At 39.7% G+C, this 19,318-nt stretch overlaps 1 protein-coding gene and 1 long non-coding RNA gene across 2 annotated transcripts in view; one reads left to right on the forward strand and one right to left on the reverse strand.

Annotated features, from left to right (window-relative positions):
• Nucleotides 1–625: 625 nt before the first annotated feature.
• On the reverse strand, nt 626–11,380 carry LOC126473386 (ankyrin repeat domain-containing protein 54-like). Its single transcript, XM_050100395.1, has 7 exons — nt 10,876–11,380; nt 10,665–10,791; nt 10,450–10,572; nt 9,792–9,942; nt 2,263–2,378; nt 1,393–1,520; nt 626–1,313 (listed from the first exon to the last, which is right to left on the reverse strand). Exons 1-7 carry the CDS (start codon nt 11,104–11,106, stop codon nt 1,140–1,142), a joined length of 1,050 nt encoding a protein of 349 aa, XP_049956352.1. The 5' UTR covers nt 11,107–11,380; the 3' UTR covers nt 626–1,139.
• A 35-nt stretch (nt 11,381–11,415) lies between these two features.
• Nucleotides 11,416–19,318, forward strand: part of LOC126473387 (uncharacterized) — a 38,578-nt gene continuing 30,675 nt past the window's right edge. Inside the window, exon 1 of the long non-coding RNA XR_007586449.1 lies at nt 11,416–11,487. This is a non-coding gene — a long non-coding RNA (uncharacterized LOC126473387). The remainder of the gene's footprint in view (nt 11,488–19,318) is intronic.

Consider the following 19,318-nt stretch of genomic DNA (forward strand, 5'->3'; position numbering starts at 1 on the left):
CTTTCACTAAGAATAATATTTTCTCTTTCTTCCCTTCTCCAGCTTACATTTGCTGTAATGTAACAGCAAAATTTCAAAATAATGAACACAAATACTCCCAAGAATAGCTTAATGATTGTGTAAACACCTGTTACAAGATCATGGACCTGGGATACTTAAATGTCACATGTACATTCATTGGCAAACACTTGTAGAATAACATGCCCCTAGAAACTGTCCAAGTTGCCATCAACACACAAATGGTGTTTGTTATTTATCAGTCTCAGTGTAATTATGTGATCAGTTTTATGCGAGAAACATCATACATTGGTGTCACAACTGAAATTAATTCATTTCTTTTTTCAGTCAGCTTTTTAAATGTGTACTATTATGCAAAAAAGATGAAATATTGTAGTACTGTAGGTAGTTTGTGCAGTCCATCTGAATAGTCAGATTATTAAAATATTCTGGTTTCATCAATGTGAATGCCTTCTGATAGACATTTATAACAATAACATATGATGCATCTTTACTTACTACATTTCTGTAATAAATAAGTATGTAAATATGACAGTACAAAAAAGGAAAAAAAAGCTCCTTTCTTGGTACCTCAGTTAAATTTCTAAACACTGACATAGAAAATGGATTAGTATGAAAATCTTTTTATAATGCACAACACACACACATACAAAGAGCGGCAGTGAAGATTAACACTCCAAGTATAATAAGTATCATGTCCTTTAGATATACAACAATACTGCAGTATCAGTCATATTGATAATATCATTGAGTGAGTTTGCAACAAATGCAAACCGATCCTGTCCTTACTTTTTTATTTTTTTGAAAATAAATCTACTTACCTAAGTTACTTGACTGTTTCACAAGCTACCTGCCTTATGCAGCAGGATACTAAAATCATGAAACTAGCTAAAAATATAAGACAACTGCTTGATAATGTCAGTTCATCTTTCACAACCACATTCTTATTTAGTGTGGACTATCAAGGAACAGAAGAGGTACTCAATCCTATAGCAGCCACTATTATAAGTACAGATACTAAAAATAGAGAAAGTATGCAGAAAATTTTATACGCACTGTCACACATCCAAATATCTAAAATTGACTTCATCAAAATCACAAGCTGCCTTCTTCAAAAATAATCATTTCTTTGTATCCAAGGTCAAATTGTTAAGACTCGCCAACAAGTCTCGCACATCAGTTTCAACTTCTTCTTTTGAGTTGCTTAGGGTCACACGGGATGAGAATGCAGTTAAAAGCTCCATTTCCATTTGTTGGCCTTTCTTTTGCAGATATGCCATCATCATGTCTATGACCTAAGAACATTTACACATTATATTAGTAAATTACATCTCATACAGTACCAAGGATCATATTTTGGAATGCCATTTTTACCTTTTGCACTTCGCCTTTAATAAATTTTGAATCTTCATTGTCACTTCCTCTTTGTAGCAATTTCAGCTTTGCCTGAGCAAGCTGCAATGGATTTCGTCCAAACAAGTCCAACGAACTTACATCAGTTCCTGAAAATGGGGAAAAAATTATGTTAATCAACATTTCTTAAATGTACATCTTAAATCTGTTTTCGAATTGTAGAAAATATGCAGATTAATATCCACACTTCATATAATAATGACAGTACTCACAAAACCTCTATGGGTTCTTTCAGAGTTTCAACCACTAAATATTAACAGTGAACACAAGTTATGTTCATTTATTCTACCTAAAAAGTTCTGCGAGATAACATTTTACTACACACTGATTAAAAAAATATTTTGTGGCAAGTCTATCATACAAATCTCAGGTTTGTACCAATATTTAATGTTTTGACACCCAGTTGGTCAAGATCTGTGAAAGCTATCTCAGTCATATTATGTGCACCTTATACTCTACAGTTTTTCACTGCTTACCATAAGGGTATTTTTAATGATCTGGCCACATATTGTTGCCCATCTGGTATTAGTCGGAACTATGAGATCATCTAGGAAAGAATTTAATTCTTAGATCTGACACACATTGATCATTTCTAAAAATACTGTCTTTTTTTATTTCAGTAAATTCACACAATTGTTCATGAAAGAGAGTAAAGCAAACATTACAAGTACCCTCTTAAATAGTTAATAAGAAGATATCAGTAAATAAAAGCAAAAAAAGGCACATAAAGTGTAGAGCAAAGTTTATTTAACATCTTGGAACAAATTGTTACTAGAAGGAAATGGCGATTGCAACCTTGCACACATGACGGCTCTGTTTGGTGGTACTTACCAGCCTTCAGCAGGAGTGTGACAACACTCAAATTGTTTGTGCATGCAGCCAGATGGAGAGGCGTGTTTCCAAGAGAATCTCTCTGATTAGGGTTTGCTCCTTTGTCTAGTAGTAGTCTAAACAAATAATATTTTATTAGCATCCATGATTAAACAGTCAATTTAAAATTTATGGTCACAAATAATTTTAAAATACTTTGCTTATCAAATTAAATTAAATTTAATAACATACAAAGGTGCCACTCATGATGGGCTATATGCTTGAATACTGAACTAATAAATACATACTTCTGAACTGAAGCCCACATTCAACAACAAGATGTCTTTACATGTTTGATCAATTTCATGTCATTTCACAATTTGTGAGTAGATACATTAATTGAAATAAGAGTATGTTACATTGGTTGCCACTGAGGCATTCCATTGGTGGTGGGGGAGAAAAAAAAGGGAACTTAGTTTGGTAGCATCGAACGTATCACGGAATTTTGTTAAGATATTATTTCAAACAAAACATATAGAGGAACAGAAATAAACAGATATTACAACAGTGCTCTTCTTATGCACAGTAAGAGACTGATATATTCCTGGAGAACATGACAGCAAGTGATTGTAAGAGAGAGAGAGAGAGAGAGAGAGAGAGAGAGAGAGAGAGAGAGAGAGAGAGAGGCGGGAGGAAGGGGGGGGGGGGGGATGGTTTGCTTTAGCCATCTTTCACACATGTCTGCAGGAGATATAAAACATAGCACTAACTCTGAAAATCTCTCTCGCACACATAAATGCACATGTACGCACACACATCAACAGCACAATTCTTCACTCCTCACAGGGTATGTCCGGTCAATTTTACGTGGCAGTCGTCAGCAGGGGGTGTTTTGATGTACGGTTGCTGAAGATATCAGTCGAGATCGGGCATGAACTACCATGTAACGACAACACCATCTGCTAACAACTGTGCTCCAGCTGTTACCAAATGATTTATGGGGTCCACTTTGCTTTGAGTTGTGCTTGCTGGTTGTTTTATTTTCTTATTTTGAAATAAGTGCAGAGAGGAATCTTGCTCTGTCACAGGGTTTGAATATGACACACACAACACCAGATGGAACCAGTGATCCATATGTACATTATTACATCAGCTCTGCCTTCCCAGGAGCTCAGAACATGGGCGTAGGCTGCCAGCCGTGTGAGTGGGAGGTGTGGCTTGTCCCACCACTCTGGTCTTCTCCCCATGACAGCTAAAATTCGTTGTTTGTTTTACGTTCACGGACGACTGCCAGAAAAGTGTCCACTACAACATGAGTGCCAGTATGAGAAATAATAGAGCATGTGTAAATTATTCGAATGTGTAATCTGGATTTTGCGAAGCAAATTTAATGAAATTACCAACATTTAAAACTAAAAGCATTGTACCCACCAAAAGCATCAACTCCATGACTTTGAGAAGACAGCTTCAAAATAATTAGTAGGAATTATATTGTAAATTGATTCGTCGCTCCTTCATGTTGGCAAAAAAAATCTGTCATCATAAATGTTCCATTTAACACATGAATGACTTTTCACACAATAGCATCCCTAAGGCACTCAGTCATTCTTCTTTCATGGTGTTTCGTAGGAACGTTTAAATTCTTATGAGCATGATCTCTGCCCAAACTCTTTGCCTTTACAAATTTCTGCTTGTGTCTGTGTATGTGCGGATGGATGTGTGCGTATGTGCGCGTGAGTGTATACCTGTCCTTTTTTCCCCCTAAGGTAAGTCTTTCTGCTCCCGGGATTGGAATGACTCCTTACCCTCTCACTTAAAACCCACATCCTTTCGTCTTTCCCTCTCCTTTCCTCTTTCCTGACGAAGCAACCGTTGGTTGCGAAAGCTTTAATTTTTTGTGTATGTTTGTGTGTCTATCGACATGCCAGCATTTTCGTTTGGTAAGTCACATCATCTTTGTTTTTAGATAATCACACACACACACACACACACACACACACACACACACACACACACACACACATCATATTTGCAAACCACCTCAACAATCACCACCCTATTGTTTTAAAAACTCCAGCAAGCAGTAGGCTGATTACAATCTGTAGACAGGTAGTGCTCACCTATCACAACCCAAAATAGATCCTCTACAGTAACTTTAAGCATCACAATTGACCCATGCCACCTTTCTCACTTGAACACCTAATATTTTACAGTTATAATCTATGCCTAAAATGTCTGATACAGATTTTGCCTGTGTTGCACATGACATGCTGCATTTTAAGGATATACATGAAATTGAAGTGGACAGACAGCTACAGAACATGCATAAAGTAATATAAGGTAATACTCAATTAATTATTATTAAATTTCTAAGTTGTCTGACACTTACTGCTTCCAAAAATGCACTGATTTCAGGCCACAGATTCCAAGACACATCTTTATTACTACAATCTCATCCTCCAGATCCCAAGCAACTCCCTTCTTTCTCATAAACCATGTTTAGAGCGTGGGAACATCATCCATAGGAAACAAACTGATTTGAATTCTGCCGACTGTTGTCTGTAGGATCAGGGATTGAGATCTGTTGCACTGAGACCACACATGCACTGGCACGCTGATTTGAAAAGATCAGGCGTCTTCAGCCGATGACGGGTGTAAGCAGAATGGTTCACTGTTGGTGCCAGTGACCACAGGCTCCATAACATGCCTAACACTGGAGCTCCCAATACCTAGCAAATCCCTCCCTCCCTGTGCCTGCTTTGACCCTGCTGAAGAAGTAACCACTTGTCCATTCATTTATTGAGGGAATGGTTGAGGCGAGATGGCCAGTCCCCATATTCATCCTCCACTTTGAGTGCCACTAACATGTTACACAACTTGCCACTTAATCTGCAGTGAGTGAGGTTCTCTCGTGTTGGGTAATTTTGCACATTATAATACTACCTGCTATTCTTGCACACTGGAGTAGTCTACACTTTTTTCCATTCACTTGGGCCTGCTCTCTGTGAGGGATATTCATGATAATGCTAGGGGCCAATGCCTCCAAGTACTGACCAGGAAACCAAACTGGATTCCACCATCGGGGCCTGGTGCCTTATTTGTCTTCAATTGGTTCAAGTTGTTTCTCAGCCAAGAGGCTTATTTGTCAAAGTCAATAGGGCCAGTGGCTTACTTACATGTTTCATGCACAAATGATGTCGGCACTTGCCATGAGGTATGATGGTAACAAAAAGAGGTGTTTCAGTTGTTTGTATTATGCAGCCAAGGAGAGAGCAGCAGGCAGATGACATGTTTCAGAGTAATACATTTGGAAGAAAGGGTGAAACATTTCTGTAAATCAGGATTACAAATTTAAGTGCTCCTTGTTAGAGTTGCAGCTATTCTAAACTCTGCTAGCGTCTGCAAACCGATGACAGTGTCACAGCCCATGATATATTGTGAACTATTTCTCTGCTCTATATTGTTACACAGTTGTTCTGTGCAAGCGCAATGAGTAAGTGGATCAATGTTTATTAACATACTGACAAATAACTATTATTACCTAACACTGATCGGGTCAATGGAAGCATCTGATTCCACTCGTCGGCTATGACCCGTGATGTAAGGCTGTTGTGGTGTGTGACATTACGAAGGCGCGGAGTTTAGTTTGTGAGAGTGGCATGTTTGTATGTGTCGTTTTGATGTGATCAGTGGTGTTCTCTGGTGTTGTTGTTGGTGTGTGTGTGTGTGTGTGTGTGTGTGTGTGTGTGTGTGTGTGTGTGTGTGTGTGTGTGTGTCAGGTGATGTTTTTGGTTTAGTTTTCTTGTGTGGAGTGTTTATTGGCGGCGTATTGTTGCGGTCGGTGGTCCTCTCTGGTGGTGAGTTTATGGGTAGTGTGTTATGTGGCATATGGGATTCATTTGCATGGTAGCATTGCACGTGTGTGGTATCGGTCGTGACTGTGCTTTCAGCGGAATATTTTTCAGCGAGTTAACGATTTTGGTTTTGTTATGTCAATGTTATTGTAGTTTTTTTTTCTGTTCATCGTGTGTGAATTTTGGTAAATTGCTTTGCTTATGTCTTTGGTAGGTATGGATATGACTGACAAGGTCAACAGTTTTTGGTTGTCGACGATGATGGGGGACAGAGCGTTGTCTCTAATAAAATTTCTTCAGCTATTCGGCCTGCTGGCTGAAGTCGTGAAGTGTTCAGTGTGTCATGAAGAAATGAGGTTTACTAAAGTTCCGGCATCTCGGACCAGGGACGGCTATATGTGGAGATGTCGTAAGGATAACAGGTCAAGGGAAGTGTTCGACTTAAATTTTGATTTTCTAGGTGTTTTTTTGCGGTAGGGTTAAGTGTGGTGGTAGTGAATGTTTTTAGATTTATAGTGTGGCATCGGTTGTTTCTGTTGACCTATATAGGTCAAGGCAAGTGATAGTTTCCAGTGGATTTTTGTGTGTGGTGGAATTTGGGAAGGTTGTGGGGTCCTGTTATTTTAGTGTTTTTTTGTTATTCGGTGTAGTGGCATGTGTTTATATTTAGTTTGTCCCCATCCAAACACCCCCAATTTCCCCTGCTTGTCCTGTTAGTTTCATTATATATCCGTTTGGCGGTTTTTCGATCTATTTTCGTGTTTGTTGCCATGTTTACGTGATGACATCATAGGAGCGGTATGGGAGTTGTTGTGAATGGTTGTTTCCGCCATACTGGTGACATCATTGGCCAAAGCAGAGGGGTGGAATCGGACACTTCCATTATCCCCATTGATCCACCTACCTTCTCCTGCGATTCAATTAAAAAACACTGATCCACTTACTGAAAATGGCAGTTTCTGCTGTAGTTCCAGATGGCTCCACACAAACCTTTTGCTCATTAAGAGTCATTTCACTGCCAGATTTTATACATTTTTATGTTTCTGCAATTAATCTACGAGACATGAACCAATAGCCAAAGACACTGTGCAGAACTTAATAACTTAAATAAGTCCTCTTTATAGCACTCACTGCCGTAACCGCAAAATATTTCTCTAGAAACTCACTAATGCACCAAAAACCAGCAAACAAGACAGTGGTTTCAGTTTCCATACTACAAATACGTTGTCTCTGGTCTCACCTCTCATTGGTTATCTCAGAATCAGCCCACTGGCTACATGAAATTGACGCATTGCCAACCTATGAGTAGTAGATAGGCACTGCTGTGACTGATTCTGGTCCTGGCTAGACTTTAGATACCTTATTTCTGTGTCATCCAATTGGGAGTTTGCGAGGCAGTTTAATAATAGTATGATTTCCCCTATGAATGATCTTTCTAAATGCTAGATTTAAGACTCCAGCTTCCCAGTTGCTGGTCTCTGGTTCCACACCAGACCGGCAAAGGACTGAATACAAGCTTTGAGGAAAGACTGAATATAAGCTTTCCACTCACATATCAATTTCATGCAGCATCACTAAATCTCTTGAAATATTTTTTCATGTATGACTGTGGAAATTATTGTATGTGTCATGCATAGCTCTCCTTATAAAGACACTCAATAATGTTTACCAAGTATTGAATGTCAGCATTTCTGTATCCTTTTTTTAATCAAGAATGCAACAATCTCAGTTTCCTCTGCATTTTATGAATGTTGTTAATAAATCAGGGTGATGCTAGATGTCAAGGTGTAACTAAACAGAGAACAGACGCAGAATATAAACATGATGCACAAACTAAAAAGTCAAGATTGTGAATACCAGAATGCCTTCTTTTTGTTATCAAGAGAAGATGTTAAACAATATCTCAAACAGCAATATTTAAGTGCTGACATTTTGTAAAACTTTATTCTTCTTTTAAGAGCCATATTACAGCAAGCTGGTATCAGGCACAATACAATTTTTACTTTTGTTTGTCTGGAATGTTAGCCGTAAGGCAGGATAGCCTATTCTTAAGATGTATACAATATAACAGAACTCAGCGGTGCAAACGGCAGAAGACATCATTCACTACAACAATGCTAACATTTACTAGATACAATTCTGAACAGTGTAGATAGCTATTGTGTTTTGTGCCGCTGTTGCTAAAAAATAACCCTGCGAATACAACAAATATGGTGAGTCAGTTGGTATCCAATCGGAACACTCCTCCGAAACTTCCTATGGTTCCTAAATAAAGTTAATTGAGGTTTTTGTCCCATAAATTAGAATTTAGCCATAACACAATTTTTGGCAAAATTTGAAATAAGACATAAAAGTTGTTCATTGCAATGATGCATGTATCTCTTCGGCTATGCTACACACCAGCCTATTATGACAACTATTATTTTTGTATAGATATTCATTGGCTTTAACAGTTTACAGGCAAACTGTCACATTTTAAACTAACCAACACTTGGGGCTATAGTATAGGTCAGTTTGTCAGCACACACAGTTTTCTTCCAACTCTTCATGCTGAAAACATACATACTCCATCTGTATCGTCTACTGAAAGAAAGCATTAGATTTAGCAATTACCACTGTCTTCCATGTAGGCTACTATCACCTGATTGGCTACCACCATCAACAAAATGCCAAAATCAGCACTCAACGGAGAAACTGCAGACATCAGAAGTGTACTTGTCACAGTATGCCATCTTGTCTTTGTGTAATTTTAAGAATTTAATGGTTTGATCTTGGTTTATACTATGTAACTCATACTGTCCACATAGCAAAATTTTTAAAGAAGTATTGCACATACATTAAGAACCAACAAAAAGGAGAGAAAAGTCATTATGTTTTGCTTTCTGTAATCTTGAGAATCTGTACGCTAATGGCTGGTGACTGATACGGCTTCAGCAAAGCTTCTCCAGGAACTGTTACTTTACCAAGCAAACTGTGCACAAAGCACTTGAGCAATTTTATACTGATATTTACATTTCACACAAGAGCACTGCTATCAGAAAAATTTTATCTGATCAGTGGCACATAATTATATGTTAAACAAAAGACGTGAGACAATGTACTAGTTGGTTAAAACCCAAAAAAATAACTTCTTTTTTCAACTCAGAAGTTTGAGAAGAATAAATATGGCACTATCATAAAATTGTTTCTCAAAGATAATACTAATTTTTTTCTCAGTCAATATAAAAACCTAAAAAAAACAAAAACACTAGAAAAAGAAAGTGTACAGATGGTTGCAAGATATACCTAATGACCAATATAAAATCTTGTTGCTCATAAGCTCATAAATATTAAAGAATTAGGATTTCCACAATCCCTGAAAACTGAAATGCGTCAAACATTGCCACGACTAAAAATGAATTTTGTGACTGCACAGTGACCTTCACCATGAAGCAAGTCTCATTTTTTTTTAAAAAATCAAAGAATGTCTACAACTCATTATTATTATTATGTCTACTGTGCAATTTCAACAGCCACCAAACTGCAGCAGCCAGGGAGAGTTGTTATTCATTCAGTCAGCAATGCAACAAAGGGAGATTCAGTAACTAACGATAATTTCACCCAACTTTTCCATTACTGAATGTAAAACTGAATTCCTATATGTAACAATCTAATTCGAGAGTGGGACCATGATGATAATTGTAACCCATTACTTACTTCACAACATCGGCGTATCCGCGGCATGCAGCAAGATGTAATGGTGATCTGCGCTGATCATCGTAACAGTTCGGGTTGACGCCCATGTCAAGTAAGGCTTGAACCAAATCTAAATTGTTTGTGGAGCATGCATGTCTTAACTTCCGCTCATCTGCAAACATCAATGCATTTTCAGTATGTCACTTTAATGTTTAAAAAGTGGTCATAAACTTTTTTTTCACCCAATGATCAGGATGTAATTTATAATGGTACTGTGTTACTAGTTCAGTGAGCTTGATAATTTTACACCCTGGGACAATCCTCCAGATATTCCTCCCTTCTTCCCCTCCCCCCTCCTCAAAGCTGTTAATTACAAAGTTATGTCAAACATTACACCCCTGTTCTTTCTATTATTTGTGTGTTATCTGTTCATTCAATTAACACCGAAAACCAAATAAACATATTTTACATATATACTGGGGCCTATTTACCAGTAATAATGGAGCATAGTAGATAGTAAACTACAGATGGTAGAAAAGCTGGTAACACAATGACAAATACTATTATTATTAAGCAGTTTAAGAAAAAAAAAATGTCCCATTTCCTTGGTGCCAACCAAATACTGTTTTCTGAGACTACCAGTTTTAATGAATAAAAACAACGAGTTTACAGAAATTACTGAGAGGTCCTTTAAACTGCAACCACGCTTCACGAGTAGTCTTCAGCCTGCACCGCACAGCTCGGAGTTTCCTCTGAAGTTCAAATTTCTGGTACACAGCTGTCAGATCATAACCTTTGTTCTCTGTAAACGAAAAATAAATTTTATAGCGAAATCAACCTGATGTTCTCTGAAAACGGAATGAATAGGTTTTTTGACTCCTAGAATTTACTTACCAGCCCTGACCACTTCATAACCATTTCCAAGACCAAGGCTTGTGCGCTGTACATTACAGAATGTGAGTCCAGCTGGTGGATCGATTCCAGGAATTGGTCTTTGAAGAGGGAGCAGGAAATTTACAACCTGACGAAAGAAAATAATACTAGTGATATACAATGTTGCTAGAAATAGTTGTATAACAGTGTTCTTAAGCCACCATGAACTAACCTTGTCATCTGGCTTTATCCTGACTAGTGGAAACTGGATATCATGATCCGTCGTCGAACATGATTTGTCGACTGCTGTTTGACACACAGTAAGGGTCTGTTGTATGTCGGTCGTAGTCGTCGTAATTAATTTTGCTGGGGTTATTTCAAGTGTTGGTGACTGTGGATCATGTGTCGCACAACTATCATTACTGTCATTGCCAGTTTCAACGCCAGAATCAACCGATGTCATTTGTAAACCTTCCTGTGACGACGCACTAAACTTTCTCCTATCCTCTTGTTTTTCAAACTTGTCCTTGTGACTTCCCAAGAATTCGAAAACAAGTAAATTACTGTTTTAATACAGAACGCCAAGCGAGGACAACATCACATATTCTTTCGTCACATTAAATTAAAGCACTAAAGTACACTTCCGACGCTTTGACATATAAACTTCCATTGGATACAAACTCAATCACTGGCGTGTTTACGCTTCACAGTGTATATGCGTACTTGCGTAGGTAAGAAGTGTGAAGTCTTTGCTTATATAAATAGCAAAGACGCAAATATTTGTGATATACGCAGTAAACACATGTCATACGATCAAGAACGGCAACTGTGAATCATTACGCAGGTAATACAAAATAAATGTCAGATTGAATTTATTTTGTGTGATGTTCACAACTGAGAAGGTTAACCATAAGATTCAGTTCATAAATTATGAGAAACGCAGGAGCCAGACGAAGTATCACAAAAATGTTATAATCTGGGATTCAATTAGGAGTCTCCAAATTTCTTATGACGTGGGAATCGTTAGTTCTCAAGTAATAAAGTCCAGTATTACCCAGTGACACTGGTAAAAAAATCTAGTGTGGTCAAAGAACGGAAGGTTCTAAGCGCCTCCACGAAAAAAAGTTGTTAAAATCACGAATGAGATCCAAACAGTACACAGACGGTTCAAGTACCGATGTTTTTAAATAACAGAATTATTAAATTCATTAAGTGATATTATTTATGAAATAAGAGTCTAAAAATGAATGGACGTTTCCAAAATGGGTCTTTCACTCTACACCAGAATGTCCACTATATTGAAACGTTCTAGCAGATTATAACCACAGTCTAACATAACAGTTGCGACACTTAGCCTCGATTTTGTTGCCTTCAGCGCCAGCAGTGTTCCAAGCGGCCGGTAGGATGAACTGTGAGTTCGGCGCGATCGTGAAAGCGAATAGTGATTGTTTATTTTGATGTATACAATGATTTTTACCATCGGGAGCGTTTGTAGCGCAATAAATTGCAGCAGCAATAGGAAGAAGACACCACAGCTGTCTTTTTTAGATTTCCTAAGGATCCTGAGAGGTATACCATCATGTTACTAAACTGTATCGTCAGGATTCATTTGCAAATGTATGTGTATAAATCATGAATGTTTCGTTTTAGGAGCAAAAAAATGGCTAGTTAATAGCAGACGAGAAGACCTTATGAAGAAAGACCCGGTTTACCTGACTCATAAACCACACCAAATAGGGGAGAGGTACTGGCAGAAGTCAAACTGTGGGCGTGGGCCATCAATTGTGCCAGTATAGCTAAGCTGGTAAGATCACTGCAACTGAAAGCTAAGGATCCAAGCTCATGTTCAGGTCTGGCGTATCTATTTAACCTGTCGTAGGTTTTGAAAAACCACACACTTCACTACTGAGTGAGAGATCATTCTGGCAACAGTGCTGTAAGCTGCAGACATATCTCTGCAACATCATTGCCTCTGGAAGTGCTAGGCAAAGGTACACATGAGAGCATCTTCCCTTTCATGCGTATTGTTCTTACCAGTTGAGCTATCCAGGCATGAATCCCAGGTCACGATCTACCATCACAATTTTACTCCTGCCAGTACTTGTCCCACTTAAGGCAATGTGGTGAGTCACACCTGCGTCATTCGACCAATCAGAGTATGGCCTGCAAAGAGCAAGATTTTGAGTTTGAGACCTGATATATAACATATATACTGAAAATTTCTGGTGCATTAGAACTTTGTGCTAGACCAGTCTCCTGCAGCATTTTTTTGTCTGTATGTGAAGGCAAGTCACAGAATCTACTGTAGGAATTTTGATACGCTTTTCACTGATCGATTGATCTGCAGTGAAGGAATACACTGCGCTGACAAAAGTTATGGGATACCTCCTGATATTATGTCAGAGATACTTTTGCCCAGCATAGCGAAGCAGCTAGAAGAGGCATGGACTCAACAATTCGTTGGGAGCCCGCTAGAGAAATACTGAGCCAGGCTGCCTCTACAGACATCCATAATTGTGAAAGGGTTGTCTGTGCAGAATTTTGTGCACGAACTGACCTCTTTATTATGCCCCACAGATGTTTGATGGGATTCATTTCGGTTGATGTGGGTGGACAAATCACTCGCTCAAATTGTCCAGAACATTCTTCAAATCAGTCACCAGCAGTTGTGGCCTGGTGACATGACATAGTTGTTTGGGAACGTAAAGTCTATGAATGGCTGAAAATGGCTTGCAAGTACCTGAACATAACCATTTCCATGCAATGATCGGTTCTGTTGGATCAGAGGACCCAATCCATTTCATGTAAACACAGCCCACACAATTATGGAGCCACCACCAGCTTGCACAATGCCTTGTTGACAACTTAGATCTGTGGCTTTGTAGGGTCTGTGCCAAATTCGAACCCTACCATCAGCTGTCACCGATTCAGATCGGGAGTTATCTAAACACGCCATGGTTTTCGAATAGTCTAGGGTCCAACCAATATGGTCACAAGCCCAGGGGTGGTGCAGCTGTTAGCAAAGGCACACACATCAGTCGTCTGCTGCCATGGCCTGTTGATATCAAATTTCGCTTAATTGTCCTAACGAATTTGTTCACTGTACGTAACCCATTGATTTCTGTGGTTGTATCATGCGGTATTGCTTGTCTGTTAGCACTGACAACTCTACACAAACATATTTCATTAATTAACCTTTTTTTAACAATGAACAAGTGAGCTCTATTGAAGGATGTTGGAGTAGAATAAGCAGTCGTAATAAGCGCATTAGTATCAGTGCAGCAGTAGTGCAGCAGCAGTGCAGTAAGGAGTCGCATATTTAGCATTCATATTTGTTTTGTAGTTTGATTCTTAATTTCGTTCCGAGTGCTTGTGCACTTGCATATTTAATTACATAAAATCGACTTGCAGTCGTCTGCAAGTTGTTGCTCACCTTGGCACCAATGATGCCTGTCGCTTGATTTCTGAGGCGATCCTCAGTTCATACAGGCAGCTGGCGGATTTGGTGAAGACCGCTGGCCTCGCACGTGGGGTGCATGCAGAGCTCCCTATTTGCAGCATCGTTCCCAGAGTAGATCGGGGTTCTTTGGTTTGGAGCCGAGTGGAGGGTCTCAACCAAAGACTTCGTCGACTCTGTGGTGGTCTTGGCTGCAGATTTCTAGACTTGCGCCATTGGGTGGGGAATTGTAGGACGCCCCTAGATAGGTCAGGGGTGCACTACACAAAGGAAGCAGCTACTCGGGTAGCAGAGTACTTGTAGCGCGCACACAGGGGTTTTTTAGGCTAGGCAGTAGTGCGAGGTGTCCTGATGAACAGTCACCAGTCGACGTGCAGGCAGGGAAATCAGGACGTGCTCAGTGTAAAGACACTTCAGCTATCAAGATATTAGCAGTAAATTTTCATAGTGTTCGGAATAAAGTTCCTGAATTTACTGCCCTCCAGGAAGCGTGTGGCGCGCAAATTATTCTCGGGACTGAGACCTGGCTGAACACTGGGATAGGAAGTTCTAAAATATTTAGTGAGAGTTGGAACGTGTATCGGAAAGACAGATTAGACACCGTAGGAGGTGGTGTCTTCATTGCAGTTGACATAAATATTGTGTCTACTGAGGCCGAAGTAGAGTGTGATTGTGAAGTTATCTGGACACGTTTAACAGGGCTAGGAGAAATAAAGTTAATTGTCGGATGTTATTATCAGCCACCAGCTTCCACTGTGACAGTTCTAGAATCATTCAAAGGGAGTCTACACTCTGTATCGCAGAAGTACCCGGATCATGTTATATTAGTCGGAGGCGACTTCATCCTACCTAGAATAGACTGGGATGTCTATGGATTCATTACAGGTGGTACAGACAAGCCGCCATGTGAATTACTTTTGACCACATTATCCGAAAACTATCTTGAGCAACTAAATCGACAGCCAACGCATAATGGAAATATTTTAGATTTGGTAGCCACGAACAGACCAGACCTCATCGACGGTGTCAGTGTTGCGACAGGGATTAGTGATCACGATGTTGTCATTACGACTGTGGTTATGGAAGTTAAAAAGTCGGTCAAGAAGGCTAGGAGAGTATTCTTACTAGAAAGAGCAGATAAGCAGTTGATAGTATCCCACTTAGTAAATGAATCGACTTCATTTACTTCCGGTACGATGGACGTGGAAGAATTATGGGCAAATTTTAAACACATTGTAAATCGCGCATTGGAGAAGTATGTGCCGAAAAAAGGGTTATGGACGGAAAATACCCACCGTGGTTTAACAGCGCAATTCGGAGAATGCTCAGGAAGCAAAGACAGTTGCACTCGCGGTACAAGAAAGATCGGGAGAATGAGGACAGGCAAAAAGTTAGTAGAGATTCGTGCTGTTGTAAAAAGAGCGATGCGCGAAGCATACAACCACTACCACCGTCATACCTTAGTAAAAGATCTTGCTGAAACCCCAAGGAAATTCTGGTCTTATGTAAAATTGGTAAGCGGATCGAAGGCTTCCATCCAGTCACTCACTGATAAGTCTGGCCTGGCAACGGAAGACAGCAAAACGAAAGCTGAAATTTTAAATTTAGCATTTGAGAAATCTTTCACGCAGGAGGATCGTACAAACATACCGCCGTTTGAGTCTCGTACAGATTCCCGTATGGAGGACACAGTGATAGACATCCCTGGGGTTGTGAAGCAGCTGAATGGGTTGAAAATAAATAAATCGCCAGGTCCTGATGGGATTCCAATGCGGTTTTACAGAGAGTACTCTACTGCATTGGGTCCTTACTTAGCTTGCATTTATCGCGAATCTCTTGCCCAACAAAAAGTCCCGAGCGACTGGAAAAAAGCGCAGGTAACGCCTGTATATAAGAAGGGTAGAAGGACGTATCCTCAAAATTACAGACCAATATCCTTAACATCGGTTTGTTGCAGGATTCTCGAACATATTCTCAGTTCGAATATAATGAATTTGCTTGAGACAGAGAAGTTGCTGTCCATGCATCAGCATGGCTTTAGAAAGCATCGCTCCTGCGAAACGCAACTCGCTCTTTTTTCACATGATATCTTGCGAACCATGAATGAAGGGTATCAGACGGATGCCATATTCCTTGACTTCCGGAAAGCGTTTGACTCGGTGCCCCACTGCAGACTCCTAACTAAGGTACGAGCATATGGGATTGGTTCCCAAATATGAGTGGCTCGAAGACTTCTTAAGTAATAGAACCCAGTACATTGTCCTCGATGGTGAGTGTTCATCGGAGGTGAGGGCATCGTCTGGAGTGCCCCAGGGAAGTGTGGTAAGTCTGCTGTTGTTTTCTATCTACATAAATGATTTTTGGATAGGGTGGATAGCAATGTGCAGCTGTTTGCTGATGATGCCGTGGTGTACGGGAAGGTGTCATCGTTGAGTAACTGTAGGAGGATACAAGATGACTTGGACAGGATTTGTGACTGGTGTAAAGAATGGCAGCTAACTCTAAACATAGATAAATGTAAATTAATGCAGATGAATAGGAAAAAGAATCCTGTAATGTTTGAATACTCCATTAGTAGTGTAGCGCTTGACACAGTCACGTCAATTAAATATTTGGGCGTAACATTGCATAGCGATATGAAGTGGAACAAGCATGTAATGGCAGTTGTGGGGAAGGCGGATAGTCGTCTTTGCTTCATTGGTAGAATTTTGGGAAGATGTGGTTCATCTGTAAAGGAGACCGCTTATAAAACACTAATACGACCTATTCTTGAGTACTGCTCGAGCGTTTGGGATCTCTATCAGGTCAGATTGAGGGAGGACATAGAAGCAATTGAGAGGCGGGCTGCTAGATTTGTTACTGGTAGGTTTGAACATCACACGAGTGTTACGGAAATGCTTCAGGAACTCGGGTGGGAGTCTCTGGAGGAAAGGAGGCGTTCTTTTCGCGAATCGCTACTGAGGAAATTTAGAGAACCAGCATTTGAGGCTGACTGCAGTACAATTTTACTGCCGCCAACTTATATTTCGCGGAAAGACCACAAAGATAAGATAAGAGAGATTAGTGCTCGTACAGAGGCATATAGGCAGTCATTTTTCCCTTGTTCTATTTGGGAGTGGAACAGGGAGAGAAGATGCTAGTTGTGGTACGAGGTACCCTCCGCCACGCACCGTATGGTGGATTGCGAAGTATGTATGTAGATGTAGAGGTAGACATTAATATTTGTGGAAAAATAATAGTGTACACCATTAAAGCAGAGAAACTAACTACACTTTTAAGAGAACAAAAGCTTCTTACCTCTTCTTGTCTCTTCTCTGTATCATCCATCACTCCTATTTGGTGCGGATCCCAGGCCGACGAGCAGTGTTCAGATAGTGGCCAAAAGGGTGTTTTCTAAGCTAGTTCCTTTGTTGATGGACTACGTTTCCTGAGGGTTCTTGCAACGAATCTCGGTCTGACATCTGCCTTACCCATCGTTCCATGTAAAATAGTTCTGTATGAGTACTCCTAGAGATCGTATGGAAATAGCTGCTTCCAGTTATTGTTCTGCAGTTGTGTAATAGTACAATAAAGGGTTTCTCTATATAAGCATTCGCAATACGTTACATTAGTTTACGTTGAGGGTCAACTGCCACTGTCTGCACCAAGCGTTAATTCTCTGAAAGTCTTCCTGCATTTCACTACAATTTTCTAACTTTGAAGATTCTCTGCACACTTAAGCATCATCCGCAAATAGCCTCATGGAACGTCTAACATTATCTATCATTTATATATTTTGTGAAAAGTAACGGCACTACAATAAGCCATAAATTTACTTTTACGTCTGAAGACTTCTCTTCATTCAGAATGACATACTGTGTCCAGTTTGCTAGAAAGCTTTCAATCCAGTCACACGGATATTCTGTGTGGTCGTATTTTGTTCATCAGGAGGCTGTGCGGAACTGTCCTAAATGCCATCTGGAAGTCAAAGAACATAAAACCTATCTGGGAACGTGTACCAACCGCTTTCTGGGTTTCATAGACAGATAGAGCGAGCTGAGTTTCATTCGAACGTTCGGAACCTGTATTGATTCCAACAGAGGAGATTTTGGGTCTCCAGAAATGTTTTAATACCAGAGCATAAAACATGTGCCAAAATTTTACGACAGGCCGGTCTCAGAAAAATACTTCTGTTGTTTTGTGCATCTGTTCGACGGCCATCCTTGAAGAGAGAAAATACCTGTGCTTTTTTCCAATCATTAGGAACGTTTCGGTTCTCTAGAGACCTGCGGTAAACTACTGATAGAACAGGGCCAAGTTCTTTCACATACTCTATGTAGAATTGTACTGATATCCCATCAAGTTCAGAGGCCTGTAACCTGTCGAGCGATTTCAGTTGTTTAGGTATCTCTTGGTCATTTATTAGAACATTTTCGTTTTGTCGTTTTTGCAACGATTTAAAGGAGGAACTACTTCATGATACACATGTGTGAAACAGTTTTAAAAAAGATGTTTAGTATTTCGGCGTCTTTCTTTATCATCATCTGTTTCAATGATATTATAGTTACATAGTGTCTGAACAAATGGCTTCGATCCGTTTACTGATTTAAAATAGGACCAGAACTTTTTAGGATTTTCCATTAAGTCGGTACATAAAATTTTACTTTTGGATTCGTTGACCCCTTCATTCATAGCCCCCCCCCCCCCCCTTCTTTCAATTTTTGTTTGTCTGTGTGACTTTCGCTACATCAAATTTGCAGTGAATCTCCCTTTACTTTCGTAGCAGCTTTCTAGTAGCAGTTGTCAAACCACAATGGGTCATTTCCACCCCTCACAATTTTGCTCGGCACATACCTGTCTAAAGCATACTGTACGATGCTCTTGAACTTTGTCCATTGATGCTCCACATTGTTATTGCTGGAGATGAAACGTTCGTGTTGACCTGCCAGGTAATCTGAAATGTCTCTTGTCACTCTTGCTGAGCCGAAAGATCTTCCTACCTTTCTTTGTATTGCTATTTACAGCCGAATTCAGTGACGCTGTAATGGTCTTATGCTCACTGATTCCCTGTTCAACTACGCTAAGTCGAAAAGTCTTGGTTTGTTTTTATCAGCGGGTCTAAGATATTATCTTCAAGAGTTGGTTCTCTGATTAATTGCTCAATCTAATTACCGGATAAAGTTGTTATTATACTTTCACTCGGTTCTTTGTCCCTACTACCCATCCTAATGACTTGAGT

The sequence above is a fragment of the Schistocerca serialis genome, chromosome 4 (assembly GCF_023864345.2).
Source record: "Schistocerca serialis cubense isolate TAMUIC-IGC-003099 chromosome 4, iqSchSeri2.2, whole genome shotgun sequence".
Taxonomy (NCBI): domain Eukaryota; kingdom Metazoa; phylum Arthropoda; class Insecta; order Orthoptera; family Acrididae; genus Schistocerca; species Schistocerca serialis.